Genomic DNA, 20,437 nt, shown 5'->3' on the forward strand with positions numbered 1-20,437 from the left:
ATTCTGCAGCGTGCTATCACAACTGCATACGTTCTAACCGAAGCCCCATCTTGCAACGGTCATAATGCACACAGTACATGGATTGTCACACAATTCACAGCCTCTAACAACTTTCAAATCTTTTATTTCTCTTTTTCATATATGAAGTTTCAATGGTTCCCACAGCAGATGCAGCATGCAGAGATGGATAAGAAGAAAAGTAAAACCTAAGACTGAAACCGTTTTTGCCTCCACCCTATAATAAAACACACACACACACAGAGATCCCTTTCATCCAATAGTGGGGACATATTTAGCACAAACCTAAAAAAAAAAGAGAAAAAAAAGGAGGGAGCACTAATACTACCGTGTGTATAACAAATATATGTTAAAAAAAACCTACAAATTACAGAAAAACTAATATCTTGAATGGTTTCCACCTGAAACGGAGCTGGTAGTCTACTCTGGGGCATAAGTGAAGCTTTGCTGGAATAGAAGTGACAGAAATATCCAAAAGATTATAGTTGTTTAGAATAACAGGTACATGTAGTGGAGTTACTTTTAGTCATTTCCATATTAATTCAACATTTACCAATCTTTTTTTTTTGGCAACATCCATATATATGTCATTTTCATTCATGTTATAATATATTAACATTAAGATTCATATGTAAACAGAGCTTTTCAAAAAAATGGATCTACATGCACAAGGAAAACAAGAGAGAGAGCCCTCCGTGTCATGCGAGCACATCACAAGACTTCAGGGCCTTTTAGGATCTGATAAGAACCATCGTCGTGCGGCACGAGGTTGGCGGGCGCGTGCGGCACAGGATCACCCGCCCGTTGGTGCATTCAGTTGAGCAAAAAAAGCAGAGCCTCAAACTGAAATACGTTTAATTTAATAAAATGTATAGATACAAATAAAAACCTGTTCTGTCGTGTCCCTTATCTCTGTGTAAAAAAACATTGGTAGCTTTGTAATAAAATGCCCTTGTTGGTTGCATCTTCAACAAAACTCAAAAAAAAAAAAAAAAGAATGGTCAGAGGTAGGGAGGAAGAGGGACAGCACACCTGTGACCTTGCACTATTACGAAAACTCACAGCAAGAGTCCATACAATGTTTGAGAAACCGAATTAAAGAGGTTCATGAAATAAGCAAATTACATTGTCGAGAAGGCAAAATGTGTACGTTGAAATCAACGCCTCTCATAAGCCTAACCAACTTAACATCCCTCAATGTCCCAACTATAGCCTACTTACTGTAAGTTACCTCAGCTCTGCCTGTAGTTATATGAAACATTTATCATATCACAAACATTTAAACCAAAAGCACTCATCTCTACTTCTATATGATAGTCTGTAACCAATCCACATCTGTAACTTGACATGGCCGACGTTAAAGCAATAAATACAAAACACATTATTCTAACGGCCTGTGATGTCCTACCATCCAGAATGAAGACGTGCTTTTTGTTGGAATAAGAGACTACGGTGATTATTATTCGCGGAACCAACCAGTGACTCAAAAAAGACTTGTCCTTGAAGTAGACCGTAAGCTTGTATGTGCATAAATGTAAATATTATTTCCTCTAACCCACTGCATCTTCAAAAGCAAGATGATCGATGTCCCTGACAATATAAACATGTATAGTGCACAACCCCCCTTATTAAAAAAAGCTATCTTAAACCTAGCTGTTCAAAATATTGAGTGAAAGTAGAAGGAAAAGCATTAGCCTTGAAAATGTAAATTGGATTGTTTGAATCGTGCATTGGGCACATTGAAATAAGCAATTCTACCGAATTTCGATAGACGATATATATACCATTATATTCAACCGGTTTATCATATGTTCTGATTGGCACTTCATGCTCTATTTTTGTGTTGTGTTGAAATCAAGTACATCACAGTTAACTACACGCATCCCCCCCAAAAAGCCAAGACCAAAATAAATATGACAAAATCCCAACTGCCTCAAAATGAAAGAAAAAGAAACACACTAACCTTCCTCCACCAAACTGAAACACTCACTCAACGATAAAAATCTGTCCTTCAGGCTTTTAAAGTGCTACACCGGGTTATTGAGAGAATTCATGTTCAATAACACTTACAAATGGTTGGCTTCAGAAGGCTCGGGTTGAAAAAAAAAAAGGTGGCTTCACAGAGGAAAATACTTCCATTGAAAAATACACAGAGAGCGTTGCTGGATGACACCTCGAGCAGATCCTCAGAAATGGAGAAGAAAGCGAAAAGGTGTTTTGAGGTGAGGTCAGTCACACGTCCACAACCATCTTTTTGTGTATGTCTAATCCTCCCACCACCTAATGGAAGACAGAGGGGCAAGAAACTGTCAGACGCCACAGACACCTTTGAATTTGAACAGAAGTGATATACTGCGATCATGGGAATATGATTGCAACATTTCAGAAAGTTCTGGAGTTTTTTTGTTGTTGTTGCAGAAATACTTGTTGGAGGATTCCCTCCCTGATTAATCCCTACTGGTTCCAGAAATCCTCCAAATGGGATTTCTCAAAAACTTGTGAACATTTTTATGGAAAGTTTAAAGGAAATTTGCAACCCTACCACAAAGTAAAACTTTGTTTCTTCGACTCACCGCACAAAACTCCTCGAAAGATATTCTCCCATCGCCGTCTTTGTCTGCGTTGATGATGGTTTTGTCAACAATCTGCTGGAGCTGGGTGTCCTTTAAGTTGTTTCCCACCATCATCTTGAGGACCTGGAAGAGTTCGCCATTGGATATGTAGCCGTCCTTGTCCATGTCATAGATCCTGAAGGCAACTATACGACGGGGGAAAGATGGAAGATTGGGTCAGACTTATTTGAATAGGTTTTCAAAATATGCACATTTCGAAGGTTTTTGAAGGAAGAACTTCTGAGAAAGGTGAATACATGTTCATACAGGCAATCAAATCACAAACATTTGCTTTATGAGCTCTGCATTGGTGTATCAAAGGTGGGTAATCATTTTTAAAAAGGGAGGAAACTTCACAATGAAAGCAGTTGAGATTTGTTGGCATTATACTTACAGCGCAATTTCATCTCTTTATCACCTTTGACACTGAACTGGGAGACACCCTCAATGAATTCTGTCAAAACAATGTGAAGCCATTTTGAGTCAACCAACAATTAAAAAGGACCGTAACAAGTACATGAATACACAGTGGGTCATTATTCCATTCACTCAGTTGTATAAGAGCTCGAGGGTGTTTGAGGAAAATGCACGACAAACCCTTTCACAACTTCTGATTTAAGTAGGCCAGCATAAAGTCATATGGACTTACTAGAAAAAAAACTTATACATTTAAGCATTTGGTTGATGGTTTAATTTCAAGGTGAAACAGCACCTATCGTTATCCACAAGGATAGCCTACACAAAGACACCAGACAACAAAATCTCTTTTGAAGTTGTAATTTAAAAAGGTGAATAACCCCATATCAGTCTTACCTTTGAAGTCGACTTCCCCATTGCCATCTGTGTCAAATATATCGATAACTCGCTGTACAAGGGGATTCTGTTGGAGTTCCGGTAAGGACATAAACTCTTCCACGCTCAAGGAGCCAGAGTTATCTAGGTCGAGTTTCTTAAATCTCTTTCCTAGCCTCTTAATCTCATCAGCATCAACTGAAATAGAAAAGGAGAGAGCAAGAAGGGCAGAATTAAAACAGTCCTATTCACATATAAGGGAACAAAACTTCCACAGCAGACTCCATTTTCTAGGGTAGCTACCACCACCACCACCACTGGGTTTCGGAAGAACACTTTCAGCACATGGGGAAAAGAACTCAACGGGCTGGCTCGGCCACTTACATCTGCTGTTATGGTCCTTTGCTGCCTTTAGAATCGATTCACCTGTCCCCGATTGATTCTTACCCGATTTCTTTCGAGCGCTGGCCATAGCATAGCCGTCCCAAGCTACCGCCCACCTAGTGTAGTTTGATACTGGTGGCCAACCTTGAGCTACAGTAGCAGCATACCTCTCGGATCCCCACTCTAAGCTCTTTCATTGTGTCATGTGACACCTCGTTAACACACTAATCACTGGACTGATATCCATTAATCGTAACGTGGACACAACAGCATGAGGTGGACTTAAGTGTGAGCTGTAATGAGGGCGGGACTTCACAGAATTAACCTTTCCCCCGGTGCTGCTCTGTGCACAATGCTTGATCCTGTTCTCTGTTTAGCGTTTAAACGCCATATCATTTTTTTATGTTTAATTCTATATACACTACCGTTCAAAAGTTCGGGGTCACTTAGAAATGTCCTTGTTTTTGAAAGAAAAGCACATTTTTTGTCTATTAACATAACATTTATCAGAAAAACAGTGTAGACATTGTTAATGTTGTAAATGACTATTGTAGCTGGAAATGGATCATTTTTAATGAAATATCTACATAGGCGTACAGGGGCCCATTATCAGCAATCCTCACTCCTATGTTCCAATGGCACGTTGTGTTAGCTAATCCAAGTTTATCATTTTAAAAAGGCTAATTGATCATTAGAAAACCCTTTTGCAATGTTAGCACAGCTGAAAACTGTTGTACTGATTAAAGAAGCAATACAACTGACCTTCTTTAAACCAGTTAAGTATCAGCATTTGTGGGTTCGATTACAGGCTCAAAATGGCCAGAAACAAAGCACTTTCTTCAAAAAGTGCCAGTTGAGGACTTGTGAGGCGTGTGTTTCTCAGACTAGACACTAATCTACTTGTCCTCTTGCTCAGTAGTACACCGTCAGTCTATTCTTTTTCTGTGAAATGAAGGCTATTCCATGCGAGAAATTGCCAAGAATCTGAAAATCTCGTACAACGCGGTGTACTACTCCCTTCACAGAACAGCGCAAACTGGCTCTAACCAGAATAGAAAGAGGAGTGGGAGGCCCCGGTGCACAACTGAGCAAGAGGACAAGTACATTAGAGTGTCTAGTCTGAGAAACACACGCCTCACAAGTACTCAACTGGCAGCTTCATTAAATAGTACCCGCAAAACACCCGTCTCAATATCAACAGTGAAGAGGCAACTCCGGGATGCTGGACTTCCAGGCAGAGTTGCAAAGAAAAAGGCATATCTCAGACTGGCCAATAAAAAGAAAAGATTAAGATGGGCAAAAGAACAGACACTGGACAAAGGAATATTGGGAAAAAAAGTGTTATGGACAGACAAATCTAAATTTGAGGTATTCTGATCCTAAAAAATGAAAAGATGCTTGACGCCATCTGTCAAGCATGGTGGAGGCAATGTGATGGTCTGGGGGTGCTTTGGTGATGCTAAAGTGGGAGATTTGTACAGGGTAGAAGGGATCTTGAAGTAGGAAGACTATCACTCCATTTTGCAACGCTATACACTGTGGACGGCGCTTAATTGAAGCCAATTTCCTCCTACAACAGGACAATGACCCAAAGCACAGCTCCAAACTATGCACAAACTATTTAGGGAAGAATCAGTCTGCTGGTATGCTGTCTATAATGGAGTGGCCAGTCACCGGATCTCAACCCTATTGAGCTGTTGTGGGAGCAGCTTGACCGTATGGTACATAGGAAGTGCCCATCAAGCCAATCCAACTTGTGGGAGGTGCTTCAGGAAGCATGGGGTGAAATCTCTTCAGATATCCTCAACGAATTGACAACTAGAGTGCCAAAGGTCTGTAAGACCATAATTGCTGCAAATGGACAATTATGAAGGACAATTATTATTTCAATAAAAAAAATCATTATTTATAACCTTGTCAACGTCCTGACTATATTTCCTACTCATTTTGCAACTCATTTAATGTATGTTTTCATGGAAAACAAGGACATTTCTAAGTGACCCCAAACTTTTGAACGGTAGTGTATATGATAAATGTTCCAGTCGCGCACTAGTATTAAATCACCTGCTGAGTCTCATTGTAAATAGCAAGCTATTTCTATCAGTCTTAGTGGCACAATTCATATCTACAGACACAGTCTTTTAGGTCAGCTTTATTTGACAGTTACAGACAATCCCAAGTTTCTCTCTGATCCGATACGGGTTGGGTTTGCTGAGACGCTCCTCTGGGCACCTCAACATGCCAGTTGTGTCTTAGTCAGCAGCGTTGTACCATGATGACAGGCTTAACAAGTAGGAACCAACTGCTGCCATAACCGAGACCCACCACTAGATGTACCACAACAAGTGAGTGGGGTGTCACGAACTCCAGTAATACTATGGTGGCTGTGTGTGCGCTGCCAATACAGCACTACACTGAAAACTGATGCCCTTCTACATCTATATGTGAGCATTCCCTTGGGCATAGCATGGCTAAGTGGCCGGCCTTTATGAATGAACTGGCTTTTATGACATATACAGCTTAGTTTGCGGCCATTAGATATTTCCCAGTCACCCCGAATTCCTGTTGTAGGGTGAGACAACAATGTTAGCAGCACCTTACAACGTGGGCAGGGCATTGCTCAATAAAGACATAGGAGATTCCTCAGTGCCAGGGGGTGCTTCAGTTCCAAACGCTGATTTCAAGGTCAGCATTAATTCTAAAATGACACAGATTCAAACAAAATGCTTCAATTCAACTCCGGCAAAAGAGAAGTAGAACATCTATTTTAAAACTATTGTCAATTTTGCTTGGTTCTTGGTTAATATTCATGCTTGCTTCCAGCTAGATGGATACATAAAGCATTTTTATTTTACAAACGCTAGAACCTGTTCAATTTATACCACACTTGTTTTCGGGCAAATAGCTTCATGGAGTACTAGGCTTCCCTAGACGGAAAGTCAAATGGTAGAAAGTAGCAAAAAATTTGTTGGAAACAGTGACGTCTCACTTGTCAAACCAATCAAATGCCTTGCTTGGGCGGAGCTCAAAAAAAGATGCCCACTTATAAATTCTTCTTTTGTTTTTGTAGAGTGTTCATGCAGAGAAGTTGTAATGGCTTCATCGGCTCGATTGTGTGTATAGAGCACACTTCTAGCAAAACGTAATTCAGTTTCTTCTCTAGGGTTTCTTCCATTTTATGCAATGTTGCAAACTAGCATACGGAACAACTCTCTGCAAAATGTGTCCTACCAAAGTGGAAAACATAAAACACGCAGCGCCTTTCTACAGGCATATGGGGGAGGGTTCTTGAAATCTAACATCCAATCAAAATGTAGCCGCTTAATTAAGCGGCCCATTCTAGGCGTTTTGGATGGCTATGTGAGACTACCAGGCAACAGGTGCTTAAGCATTGGTAATTTCATATCTCTACCCCAAGAACCGTATTCACTATATGGAAAATTAATTGAAGACAAATCAATATAAGCCAGAAAGTGATCCTTATGCACTCTTTTCCAGCCCCCAAAATCCCTTCTGTAGTAGTCCAACATGGAGACAATGAAGGATGATTCAATTACACGGGCACAACAGCATATACCAGACAGCGCCGGGTACCATTCTGTCCGTGTATACAATCCACGAGTGTAGCTCAAATAGATAAGAGGGAAAAAAGTATTTATAGCAGAGAGAAGAGAGAAACACCCCCCACTCCACACACACACACACAGCTAAACGGCTGGTGCTGCCCTCCCCTCGGGAAACCCCTAGCAACAAGGAAACCCAGCTAGCTAACATACAGAAGGGGGGAGGGTATTTTGAGGGCTGCAGTCAGACAGCCAGCTGGAGAGGCTTTCAACACAAACTGAGCTGCAGAAGGAGACGATGTGCTACATTCACATGGGTTTCATAATTCGGTTCACTGGGCCTCATCTCCCTCACAACCAATGACCACACCTACACAACAGCAAGGAAGCGAATGCGGAAGCCAGTGCAGTCAAGTGTGCGCTTGAGTGTGCGTCTTCGAGTCCTCATGAATCAAGCCCAGGTTATGATATTTTAGGAACAGGGTTACCTCTACAAATGGGTTTATCAATAATTTGTTATGTTAGTGTTACTAGCATTCAGGCAGGTGTCAAGATTTGGCCCCATAAGAGTCTAAATAGTCATTCTAGAAACCGGCTTGCTCTAGAGACCTGTAAACAAATAATGTCCCCCCTTAGATAGATATAACGGCTATGCAAGCTAGCCAACGAGCTAGTCAACATCACACCTATGAACCAAACACGCGTCTGAAAAGAGGCAGACAATGAGCCAGTAGCGGTGACTACGTTGCCATTTACGTGAAGGGGCTACGATGAGTGCCATCTCAATGGGCTGCCATCTCCCTTAATTCGCTGCCGCTGAAACACAACCCCTCCTACATGTGGGCCAGTCATGCCACTGATCTTACTGAAAAAGCAGCACCCACTGGGGCGCATCAAAGCACTGCAGCTCTCCCAAACAGCCGAATAAATACTCTCAGCTCTCTCTCTACAATGGCTATTCCCAAACGGAGGTACGTGCAATGCAGTTGGGGGTACGCCAAATAAAAATGTGATTCACATTTTCAAACAGTCCATTTAGATTTTCCAACGGGGCTAAACATTTGGGTGAGATTTTTTTTCTTCACAGAGTAGCCTTGGTTCAAATGTATTTTTGTCAGTGAAACATCTAGTGTTCAGCGAAATAACAACAGTGTCAAATACAGGTAGCCTAGTCAAATAATTAACATCCAATCACATTAATCGTTACTCTCTCACGGGAATTCCACTAACGGTCATTATGTAGCCAAACATAGCTGCAGCTCATTCCGTTTGCTCGAAAATGGATGTTTATTGATGGTTAAATAAGTAAGGCCCGCGTCCAGAGACACATACCAACTCTACTGGTAGTACTGCTACTACCAGCAGTACTACACCTGTCGACGACAAGTTGTTCTGCTTCCACGAGCACATCCAATGTTAGCATCAGTAATTCTACATTTGTTGCTAGCCCAGCTAGCATGGACACTTACAGTTGTGAATCTGATGCAGCCGAAGAGCTACAGTCCCCTTACCCGGGAAAACACCCAAGAACAGACAGGGACGTTGGACCATCGAAGAGGGGCAAATATGATGAGAACTACATTGATTTGGGGTTATATTGGGAGTAGTGCCTTTCCTCAGCTACGGTGTGTTATATGTGCAAAAGTACTATCTCACAACTCGATGAAACCTTCATTCTTGCGTAGATATTTAGAAACGAAACATACCAGTTTGAAAAATAAGCCACAGGAGTTTTTTTGAGCGAGAATTAAGACACCTTTCGAGTAGTAAGACATGTATAAAAGATACCATTAAGAAGGAGCTAGAAGCGTCTTATATGGTGAGCAACTGAGTGGCTAGGACAGGCAAGCCCCATACTATTGTGGAGGACTTAATTATTCCTGCTCCCACGGATATGGCTGGGACAATGTTGGGGGAAAATCCCCAAAAAACTAGACAATGCCTTCATCAAACAACACTGTTTCACGACACACCAGTGACATGGCAGAAGATGCTTTGTAACAATTACTGCTTCGCATATAAGCCAGTGAATTGTATGCGTTACAGCTGGATGAGACAACAGGCGTGGCACAGCTCCTGGTATATCTCCCTTACGTTTATGGGGGGTCAATTAAGGAAGACATCATCTTCTGCAAACCACTGGGAACCAGAACAACATGAGGATATTTTTAAAGCACTGGACAGCTTTGTGACATCAAATGGACTTTTGTGACCAAGATGTGTTGGTATCTGTACTGATGGCGCAAAAAGCCATGACAGGGAGACCTAGAGGAGTGGTAACGCACGTGCAAGCAGTTGCTCCCAACGCCACTTGGGTACACTGCAGCATCTACCGAGAGGCTCTTGCTGCCAAGGGAATGCCTGAAAGCTTGAAAAGACATTTTGTACACTACAGTGAAAATGGTTAACTTTGTTAAAGCAAGGCCCCTAAACTCTCGTATTTTCTGCACTATGCAATGATATGGGCAGCGACCAAGTAATGCTTTTACAGCATACAGAAGTGCACTGGTTATCAAGGGCAAAGTATTGACACTATTTTTAAATTGAGAGACGAGCTTAGTTTTTACTGACCATCATTTAGTCATCACTGACCGCTTGCATGATGACGAGTTTCTCACACGACTGGCCTGAGGGATGTTTTTTCTCACTTGAAAGATCTGAATCTAGGATTACAGGGACTCTCCACAACTATATTCAATGTGCGGGACAAAATTGAGGCTATGAGGTCTTTCCATCACTATATGATTTTTTGTGTGCAAATGAACTCAAGCTTACGGACAATGTCAAATGTGATATAGCGAAGCATGAGTGAGCTGGGTGCGCAATTACGCAGGTACTTTCCCGAAACGGACGACACAAACAACTGGATTTGTTATCCCTTTCATGCCCTGCCTCCAGTCAACTTACTGATATCTGAACAAGAGAGCCTCATCAAAATTGCAACAAGCGGTTCTGTGAAAATGTCATTTAAATCAGAAGCCACTGCCAGATTTCTGGATAGGGTTGCGCTCAGAGTATCCTGCATTGGCAAATCGAGCTGTTAAGACACTGATGCCATTTGCAACCACGTACCTCTATTTGAGTGGATTCTCAGCCCTCACTAGCATAAAAACTAAATACAGGCCACAGACTGTGTGGGAAATGATTTAAGACAGACTCTCCAATACAACCCAACATTGCAGAGTTATGTGCATCGTTTCAAGCACACCCTTCTCATTCACAATTTTTGATAAAAAAAAAATAAGGTTTTATATGTAAGATGGCTAAATAAATAGCCAAATGTATTATTATTATTATTTGTGCCCTGGTCATATAAGAGCTCTTTGTCACTTCCCACGAGACGGGTTGTGACAAAAACTCACTCATTCTTATGTTTATTAAATGTATCATATGTAGTGTGTATCATATAAATGTAGTATAAATGTAGTGTGTGTGTGGCAGGCTTACAATGATGACAAAAAAACATTTGAGAGTGTACTGACCCTGGTGCTAGTGGGGGTGTGCAGCTGGAGGTTGAATGTTTGAAGCACGGGTACGGGACTATAAAACGTTTGAGAACCACTGCTCTACAATATATGGGAAGTTAGTTTGTCTTGATGTGCTGTTTATTATCTAGTTGTATATACATCATGTTTTTGTGATTGGAATGTGCCTGTGTGAATATGTGTACAAAAAACAAGTAAATACAACCTGTCTACTATATAGATGCAGACACTCAGTTTGATGAAGAACAGATCATGAATTGCTCCAAAGAACAGGGTGGCCGTCTGTGTATATGCATGCATATTTGTGTGTGTGTGTGTGTACCCATGCTGCACCACCATGCTTGACTGGTGCTCCTTACGACCAAAGCTCTCAGGGAGGGGAGGGGGGAGGTGAATAAACACTGACGAGTCTTTTTACTCTCAATGCATCTCAAATCGTTTTGATACAATACAATATACTTCAAAGGTCTGATTGAGGTGCTGAATGACCTGAGCAGGTCAGTTGTTGAACAGTGGGTACTACTACAGAAAAACAGAAGTCTGCAACTCAATTGAAGGTGTTAAGCAGGGAGTCACCGTGTTGTTTTCTTGAAGCAAAGAAAACAGTCTATGCAGGGCCAGTGGAGTTGTCCTCTAAGCCACAGCTTCAGCCTTGCACAGGGAGTCACCTAACACTCCGAGTAGAAGCTTCCCCATATCCAACCTTCACCATTCGGGATAAAAGACTGAACTGACCAGCATTCTAGGGGTCCACTAATGAACGCCCTGACTAGGGATCTGGGTGAGCTACCAGTGTTCAGACCCTGCCAGTTCAGAGCGCACAGCTGATTTAAGGCTGTGCGCCTTCTTGACATGGTGAACAGCTGCCCACGCCCTGCTCCCAGGAGGGAGGGAGGGAGGAAGAGACTCCCCAAAATACCCCACTGTGGGGAAGTCCATCGGCTGGCTGAGGTTTGAGACACCTGTCGAAGTCTCTTGTTTTTGATTGTCCTGCAGGTGCGCAACCCAGACGTGACTCTGTAAACACAGGTGCGTTTTGATGATGGCGGTTGTGTCAGCTGGTCCATAAGCCCTAGCTGTTTGAGAAAATGTCCAACTGAGGCCAGCATTAAAGTGGCAAGTCTTTATGAAGTGGGACCCCTAAATCAACTCCAGAAAGTTTGTCTACTTGCACACTACATTATAGTCTGGTCTCTCAAAATGACTGAAAACCGAGCATTTGGCATTTGCTTTTCCAGTCAAACACATTCTGTAAAAGACTGGGCAGGGAGAAACAGAGAGGGAGATTGTTTTGGGTTTCAAGGCAAGTAAAGTAAAAAGTGCCGTCGTAAATCACCTAGCGTAACAGCTCGTTAGCGAGGTGCAGAGGTGGCCCCCCTGCGCCGGTTTCCCACCCCCCAGAACACACTCGACACCGGCCAACATTGACGTCCGAGCTCCGGCTCTGCACGCCACAATCCTCCACAGGAGGGAGTTCCTGAAAAAGACCCTGAAAGTTCAGTCCTGAAACTCTAATTAGCCCCCTTTCCTCTTGAGGGGTGGGGGTGGATTGATGAGGGTGGAGGGATGGCGCAGCAGAGCGACAAACCAATTAAAAATGGAATATTACTCAGACTAAAAATAAATAAGGCTCTCCCACCAGCCCTGAAACTGACCTTTATGAGGGGGGGGGGTGGCATTTTTAGCCGTGGCAGCAAAGTGTTCACGCCTTCCAGCAGCGTCTGAGACTGGGTCACACGGTGAAGGGCTGAGGCCTGAAGAATGCAGTATAGCGTGTGGTGATGTATATATTGGTCTGCTCAATGTTGGCTGTCATATTGATTCCCCCAGCCAGACCAGTGTCCCAGACTTATGTGAACTGCAACGCCTATGGTAGATTCTGGCCTTTGAGTTGACTGGGCGGTCACTCTTTAAACCCAGAGACAATGCAATCCCATAGCCTAAACTTTTTGACATCAAAATTGTTAACGGTCAATGTATTTACATTCATTTTTATGTATTTACATGCAGAAATTAAGATTAAACTCCAGTCATTTATGAACATTACATACAGGGCCGAACACAGCAGATATCGTTGCCAGCGATAATCTCAAAAACTTACAGTGTGTACACATCTCCAAGGGATAACTTGCTTCGTTTCCCTAGAAAGAAAAGAGGAAAAAATTGTTGTTGAGTGGTGACAATCTCATGTAAAGACACGATTGTATACTACCATCTCAACATTGACACATGAAAGTGATGACGTGCTAATATGTTGATGTGAGCTTGGTACGTTAATAGGGAAACAAAATGAACAGACTGGTACGATATCCTGCTACATGCCCCTAAAACGGCAGGTAGATTTGAAACCCGTTCTCAGTCCAGCCCACTCTAGGAATTCTGTTTATCCAGCAGGGTAGCCTAGTGGTTAGAGCGTTGGACTAGTAACCGGAAGGTTGCAAGTTCAAATCCCCGAGCTGACAAGGTACAAATCTGTCGTTCTGCCCCTGAACAGGCAGTTAACCCACTGTTCCTAGGCCGTCATTGAAAATAAGAATTTGTTCTTAACTGACTTGCCTAGTTAAATAAAGGTAAAAAAAAAAAAAAATCCCTAAGAAGTGGCATTCTCCATTATGCATGAGAACAACAGAATGAACTGGATTCCACCAGAGCTGAAAATTAGGGCAATCTATTGCCTTTGCCTTACCGCATCTCTGTGGGACAGAAAGGAATTGAAAAAGGCTGAGAGGAAGGCTTTGACTTCCTCATTAGATAAAGACTTGGGCCTTGACTGAACATCTAGCCAAAAGGGGGCATGGACTATACTAAATGCCTCGAAATAACTATCCATTTAAATCCAAGTTAAAACATTTTATCTCCTGAATATCTTAACGCACTGCTGTGGCTCAGTTGGTAAGAAGCATTAGCAACGCAAGGGTCATGGGTTCAGTTCCTGCTCGGGTCACATATACAGTGCATTGGGGAAGTTTTCAGAACCCTTGACCTTTTCCACATTTTGTGGAAAATATTCTGAAATTCAATCTACACACAATACCCCATAATGACAAAGCAAAAACAGGTTTAGACATATTTGCAAATGTACCTTATTTACATAAGTATTCGGACCCTTTGCTATGAGACTCAAAATTGAGCTCAGGTGCCTCCTCTTTCCATTGATCATCCTTTAGATGTTTCTACAACTTGGAGTCCACATATGGTAAATTCAATTGATTGTTTCTATCCAAATCATGTCCACACACACCTGTCTACGTATATAAGGTCCCACAATTGACAGTGCATGTCAGAGCGAAAACCAAGCCATGAGGTTGAAGGAATTGTCCGTAGTGCTCAGAGACAGGATTGTGCTGAGGCACTGATCTGGGGAAGGGTACCAAAACATGTCCGCAGCATTGAAGGTCCAAAAAAACACTCTGGCCTCCATCATTCTTAAATGGAAGAAGTTTGAAACAACCAAGACTCTTCCCAGAGCTGGCTGCTCGGTCAAACTGAGCAATCGGGAGAAAAGGGACTTGGTCAGGGAGGCGACCAAGAACCTGATGGTCAATCTGACAGAGCTCTAGAGTTCCTCTGTGGAGATTGGAGAAACTTCCAGAAATCAAATCAAACGTATTTGTCACATAAACATGGTTAGCAGATGTTAATGCGGGTGTAGCGAAATGCTTGTCTTTCTATTTCCCACAATGCAGTAATAACCAACGAGTAATCTAACCTAACAATTCCAAAACTACTACCGTATACACTCAAGTCTAAAGGGATAAAGAATATGTACATAAAGATATATGAATGAGTGATGGTACAGAACGGCATAGGCAAGATGGTATAGAGTACAGTATATACATGTGAGAAATGTAGGGTATGTAAACAAAGTGGCATAGTTTAAAAAGAAGGACAACCATCTCTGCAGCACTCCACCAATCAGGCATTTATGGTAGAGTGGCCAGACTCCTCAGTAAAAGGCACATGACAGCCCGCTTGGAGTTTGCCAAAAGCACCTAAAGGACTTGCGGACCATGAGAAACATGATTCCCTGGTCTGATGATTGAACTATTTGGCCTGAATGCCAAGCGTCACGTCTGGAGGAAACCTGCCACGATCCCTGTGGTGATGGCAGAATCATGCTGTAGGGATGTTTTTCAGCAGCAGGGACTGGGAGACTAGTCAGGACCAAGAGAAAGATAAATGGTGTAATGTACAGAGAGATCCTTGATGAAGTCCTGAGCGCTCTGGAGCAGGTTCTCAGACTTGGGTCGAAGGTTCACCTTCCAATAGGACAACGACCCTAAGCACACAGCCAAGACAATGCAGAAGTGGCTTCGGGACAAGTCTCTGAATGTCAATGAGTGACCCGGCTAGATCCCGGACTTGAACCCGGTCGAACATCTCTGGAGAGACCTGAAAATAGCTGTGCAGCGACGCTACCCATCGAACCTGACAGAGCTTGAGAGGATCTGCAGAGAAGAAATGGGAGAAACTCCAAATACAGGTGTACCAAGCTTGTAGCATCATACCTAAAGAAGACGAGGCTGTAATCGCTGCCAAATATGCTTCAACAAAGTACTGAGTAAAGGGTCTGAATACTTATGTAAATGTGATATCAGTTTATTTAATACATTTGCAAACATTTCTACAAACCTGTTTTTGCTTTGTCATTATGGGGTATTGTGTGTAGATTGATGAGGAAAAAACAAACAATTTAATCAATTTTAGAACAAGGCTCTAATGTAACAAAATATGAAAAAAGCCAAGGAGTCTGATTAATGTCCGAATGCACTGTATACTAAAAATGTACAGTAAGTTGCTTTGGATAGAAGTGTCTGCCAAATGTTATACTGGCTAGCGAGGCTACATTGTGTAAATCCACACATCAGCCAGAATGTGCTGATGATGACTCTTTTGCAAATCTGAATCAGGATTTCAAGCTGAAATGTATTTTCTCTGTGATGAATACAAAAACAGCAAAAAGTAGGATACCTGTTTCGACTTGCTGCCGACCACAAAGCCCGTCATAACAAGACTGATCATTGACAACCAGAAAGACGTGGCCATGAGTCTTTCCATCTAGCTAAGCTTGGGATACAATAGAAACAAAAATATGGCATGCATATAGGCTCCATATCCCATCAATTGAAGTCATAAAAGGAAATATCAAGAAAAGCATCATTCAATTTGTTTCAAGACCAGGATTGTCTTATTAGGCTCGAACGTCCAGTGCATGTGACTAGTCACTACGACATGTCACTACGACTGGTCACTACGACACGTCACTACGACTGGTCACTACGACTGGTCACTACGACTGGTCACTACGACTGGTCACTACGACACGTCACTACGACTGGTCACTACGACTAGTCACTACGACTGGTCACTACGACTGGTCACTACGACTGGTCACTACGACACGTCACTACGACTGGTCACTACGACTGGTGTACGTTACTTTTGGTTTGGCGAATAGCAACATGGAATTTCACATTTTCTTAATTTTATATCGTCTAACCTCAACTCCAAGAAGCCAAAGTGTTTTCAAATCACTGGCACAGTAGTGTTGATGCTGCAATAGTACTGTGCCTCTGACTTCAGGTCACACAGAGCATTAAATTAAACTGGATTGAGGGGTTTAGGATTACACCATTTACTTGGTGTAAGGTCATGTCTGTGTGGTGGGAGTTGTAGAGTTGTAGAAGTAAAGCTAGTTTTGTAGTTATAACATTGCAAAATGGTGGGAGGGCAGATGGGTGGGATTTAGGCCTAACTCAACTGTGTAATTTGTACCACAAACATAAAAAGAACAATGATCTTGTTACTTTCTTTTCAACATCCTTCCCTTCGGGCAACTCATATGTCAACAATCATTCTCAATAAAAATTGTCTAGGCCTATTCAACATTGTTACCAGTTAGCACTCACATTACTACAACTGGGTTTGGAAAGTGAGGAGTATTTTCTTCCAAAACCATCCCCTTTGTTTTATCTAAAACATCTGTATTAAGGGTTAAGAAAAGGCAAGCCAGTCTCCTGATACACATTGTATTGAAAAACTGTTAGAGTATATGCCAAGGCTAGTAGTAGGCTACACATTTTGCAAAAAACTTCATACATTTTATGAAAATATATTGCAGCGATAGCCTAATACACTTGACTTCAGCACTTTTCACTGAGATCCTGCTTACAATAGGAATGTGGTTTCAAAGAGACAGCTTGAGTGTACAATCCATCTACCAATAGAATCCATTAAAACCAAATCAGCGTCATCCCGAGTCCTGGCTGCCTACAGCGACAGCCTATGAGTACACAGTACACTGAACAAAAATATAAAACGCAACAATTTCAAAGATTTTACTGCTTGACAGTTCATAGCAACAAAATCAGTCAATTGAAATAAATGCATTAGTTACTAATCTAATCTATCGATTTCACATAACTGGGAATACAGATATGCATCTGTTGGTCACAGAAACCTTAAAAAAATAAAAGTAGGGGTGTGGTTTCCAGATACTGAAAACCAGTCAGTATCTGGTTTGACCGTCATTTGCCTCATGGAGCGTGACACACCTACTTCGCATAGAGTTGATCAGGCTGTTGATTGTGGCCTGTGGAATGTCGTCCCACTCCTCTTTAATGGCTGTGCCAAGTTGCTGGATATTGTCGAGAACTAGAACACTGTCGTACGTGTCAATCCAGAGCATTCCAAACATGTTGAATGGGTGACATATCTGGTGAGTATGCAGGCCATGGAAAAACTGGGACATTTTTCAGCTTCCAGGAATTGTGTACAGATCCTTGCGATGTGGGGCTGTGCATTATCATGATGAAACATGAGGTGATGACGGCGGATGAATGGCACGACAATGGGCCTCAGGGATCTCGTCACGTTATCTCTGTGCATTCAAATTGCAATCAATAAAATGCAATTGTGTTTGTAGTCCGTAGCTTACGCCTGCCCATACCCCCACCGCCGACATAGGGCCCTCTGTTCACATCAACAAACCGCTCACCCACACAACACTATACACGCTGTCTGCCATTTGCCCGGTACAGTTGAAACCGGGATTCATCCGTGAAGAATACACTTCTCCAGCGTGCCAGTGCCATTTGAAGTTGAGCATTTGCCAACTGACGTTGGTTACGACGCCGAACTATACAGTCAGGTCAAGACCCTGGTGAGGACAACGAGCAAGCAGATGAGTTTCCCTGAGACGGTTTCTGACAGTTTGTGCAGAGATTCTTCGGTTGTGCAAACCCACAGTTTTATCAACTGTCCGGTGGCCAGTCTCAGACGATCCCGCAGGTGAAGAATCCGGACATGGAGGTCCTAGGCTGGCGTGGTTACAGATGGTTGTAAGGTCGGTTGGACGTACTGTCAATTTCTCTAAAACGACGTTGGAGGTGGCTTATAGTAGAGAAATTAACATTAAATTATCTGGCAACAGTTATGGTGGCCATTCCCGCAGTCAGCATGCCAATTGCACGCTCCCTCAAAACTTAAGACATCTGCCGCATCGTGCTGTGTGACAAAACTAAACATTTTAGAGTGGCCTGTTATTGTCCCCAACACAAGGTGCACCTGTGTAAAGACTGTGCTGTTTAATCAGCTTCATGATATGCCACACCTCTCAGGTGGATGGATTATCTTCCCAAAGTAGAAATGCTCACTAACAGGGATGTAAACACATTTGCACACAACATTTGAGAGAAATAAGCTTTTTGGTAAATTTGGGGGTTGTTTTATTTCAGCTCATGAAACACGGGACCAACACTTTACATGTTGCGTTTATATTTGTTAGAAGCAATTATTCAGATCCTATATGGTATTTGTGGTTGATGCATATGTGTTTTTCCTGAAACCGCTATGCATACTTGGTCTGAGCTAAACACAGGTGCTTCAAAAAGGCCAGTATGCATGCTTAATAATCAAGTGGCCTACAAACCCCCCATACATGGGCTATGCAAGTGCAAATTAATGTAGGCCTATGACTGTTGGAAATTGGGAGGAAAAGGAAATGGTAATAGGTCAGTGAACTACAAGATATCCATATTGTTTATTGGAACTCGATGCAAATTGATATGACTGAGGTAGTACTGAAACTGTATCTGGTCTTCTGCCATGCATGTAATTTTAAAGCCATTTCTTCAGATCCCTGTACCAGGAATGGTAAAAATAAAATATTGTAACGAGAGGTAATATATAGAAAATGTAAGATAAGGTGGATCTTTGGGAAGCAATTGCTTCTTCCTGGAAACGTAGTTTAACATTGATAAAGTGACTTACTAACTACAACGGTCCTGTTCTTTAACATATTTCCATGAGGAGTTAGCTAGCTGTATTGATTGGGGACCACCTTGACATACGGTGCAGCTCTCTTAATTAAGTGACAACCAGGAAAAGTGCCCATTTGCTGTGTATGTTGTAACTAGTGCTCGTCCAGCCTAGTTGGACCTGCGTTATAAAGCGGAATATTGCCGATACAAAGTGACAAGCGCATCTAATGTATGCGCAAATGGAAGGCGTGACAGCCTATCGATATTGTTAGTGTTGCCTGCTCGCGGGTTCAGAAGAAACGATACGATGTTTCACGTTTCCCCCTCGAGCTCGCGCCATTATTCATGTGCCTATAGCTTAGCTAACTGGCTAGGTGGTTGGTTTAGCTACTTGTCACACATTTGAGAAGTCTCAATATAGCTTTTCAGAACACACCAGAATGCAATAAATCACCAAAACACAACGTTGGCCACATTGTCATATCTGTAAACATGAAATTGTGCGTGCAAAAATGTAACGCGACAAAACGCTTTCAAGCTCATTTGGTCGGAAGAATAGTACGTAGTGCATGCGAGATGTAGGATAGGCTTGAGAGCTATGCATGCGTATGGTGTAAGATTTTGTACACATTTGGTTCAACACGAGAATAGCAAGCTATAGTTTTCCTTACCATTCTGTCGGTTGGGTGTCTTCACCTGGTGAGCAAGGGAAACAATTTGAAAGGACGACGTTGCACAATCAATTAAGACTATGTATCAGGGAAATATTTCTAGTTGTAATAAATATAGACCAGCTTGACTTGCTCTCGCCTTTTCTCTTTACGGATGACGGATTCACTGCAGTAGCTACGGTGGAACCGCAGAGGAGGTTGTGTTGGTGTAGAGAGCGAGCGAGGTTGAAAGGCGAATAGGGGGAGGTGCGACTATACAGTACATCCGGGTACTCTGTCTTTTTCTTTTAATGTATGTATGCCAACCATGTATTGTGACATTCATATAAAATTGTAGCCTATTCATCAATACAATTTTTAAGCTATGAGTATAATGATTTTCGACGTAGGCCTATGTCCTCATCCAGTTTCTAAACGTAGACCTATACAGTAATGTTTAAATATGTGGAAAAATCGACCAATGAATATGAATGCCTCACCTACGGACTTGCCCATAAAGATGTTCGGTTGTAAGATTGACTATTGCAGCTCTCTCTTTCACAGGCATGAATAGCCATACTGTATTAGATTTAAAAGATGAGGCCTAATTATTCTAACTGATTGGAATAGGATGTGCAAGTGGGCATGTGAATAAGGGAGCTTACACTGCTA

At 42.2% G+C, this 20,437-nt stretch overlaps 1 protein-coding gene across 2 annotated transcripts; it reads right to left on the reverse strand.

Annotated features, from left to right (window-relative positions):
* Positions 1-108: 108 nt before the first annotated feature.
* LOC115103864 (calcineurin subunit B type 1) lies at positions 109-20,006 on the reverse strand. Of its 2 annotated transcripts, XM_029624872.2 has the most exons (6): positions 19,787-20,006; positions 12,956-12,995; positions 3,444-3,620; positions 3,025-3,084; positions 2,592-2,776; positions 109-2,298 (listed from the first exon to the last, which is right to left on the reverse strand). In XM_029624872.2, exons 1-6 carry the CDS (start codon positions 19,787-19,789, stop codon positions 2,251-2,253), a joined length of 513 nt encoding a protein of 170 aa, XP_029480732.1. In that variant the 5' UTR covers positions 19,790-20,006; the 3' UTR covers positions 109-2,250. The 2 variants fall into 2 exon arrangements, with proteins under 2 accessions (XP_029480732.1, XP_029480731.1); XM_029624871.2 differs by lacking the exons at positions 12,956-12,995; positions 19,787-20,006 and adding an exon at positions 3,807-7,454.
* Positions 20,007-20,437: the final 431 nt, after the last annotated feature.

The sequence above is a fragment of the Oncorhynchus nerka genome, linkage group LG15, assembly GCF_034236695.1.
Source record: "Oncorhynchus nerka isolate Pitt River linkage group LG15, Oner_Uvic_2.0, whole genome shotgun sequence".
NCBI classification, from domain to species: domain Eukaryota; kingdom Metazoa; phylum Chordata; class Actinopteri; order Salmoniformes; family Salmonidae; genus Oncorhynchus; species Oncorhynchus nerka.

Bases quoted from the DNA above. Each gene is read 5' to 3' on its own strand.
- LOC115103864 (XM_029624871.2), bottom strand. From the start codon at position 3,894: ATGGCCAGCGCTCGAAAGAAATCGGGTAAGAATCAATCGGGGACAGGT. The intron at 2,777-3,024 runs GTAAGTATAATG...CCCGTCGTATAG, and splicing joins TAAAGAGATGAAATTGCGCT to TTGCCTTCAGGATCTATGAC. The intron at 2,299-2,591 runs GTGAGTCGAAGA...GTCTTCCATTAG, and splicing joins CTTTCGAGGAGTTTTGTGCG to GTGGTGGGAGGATTAGACAT.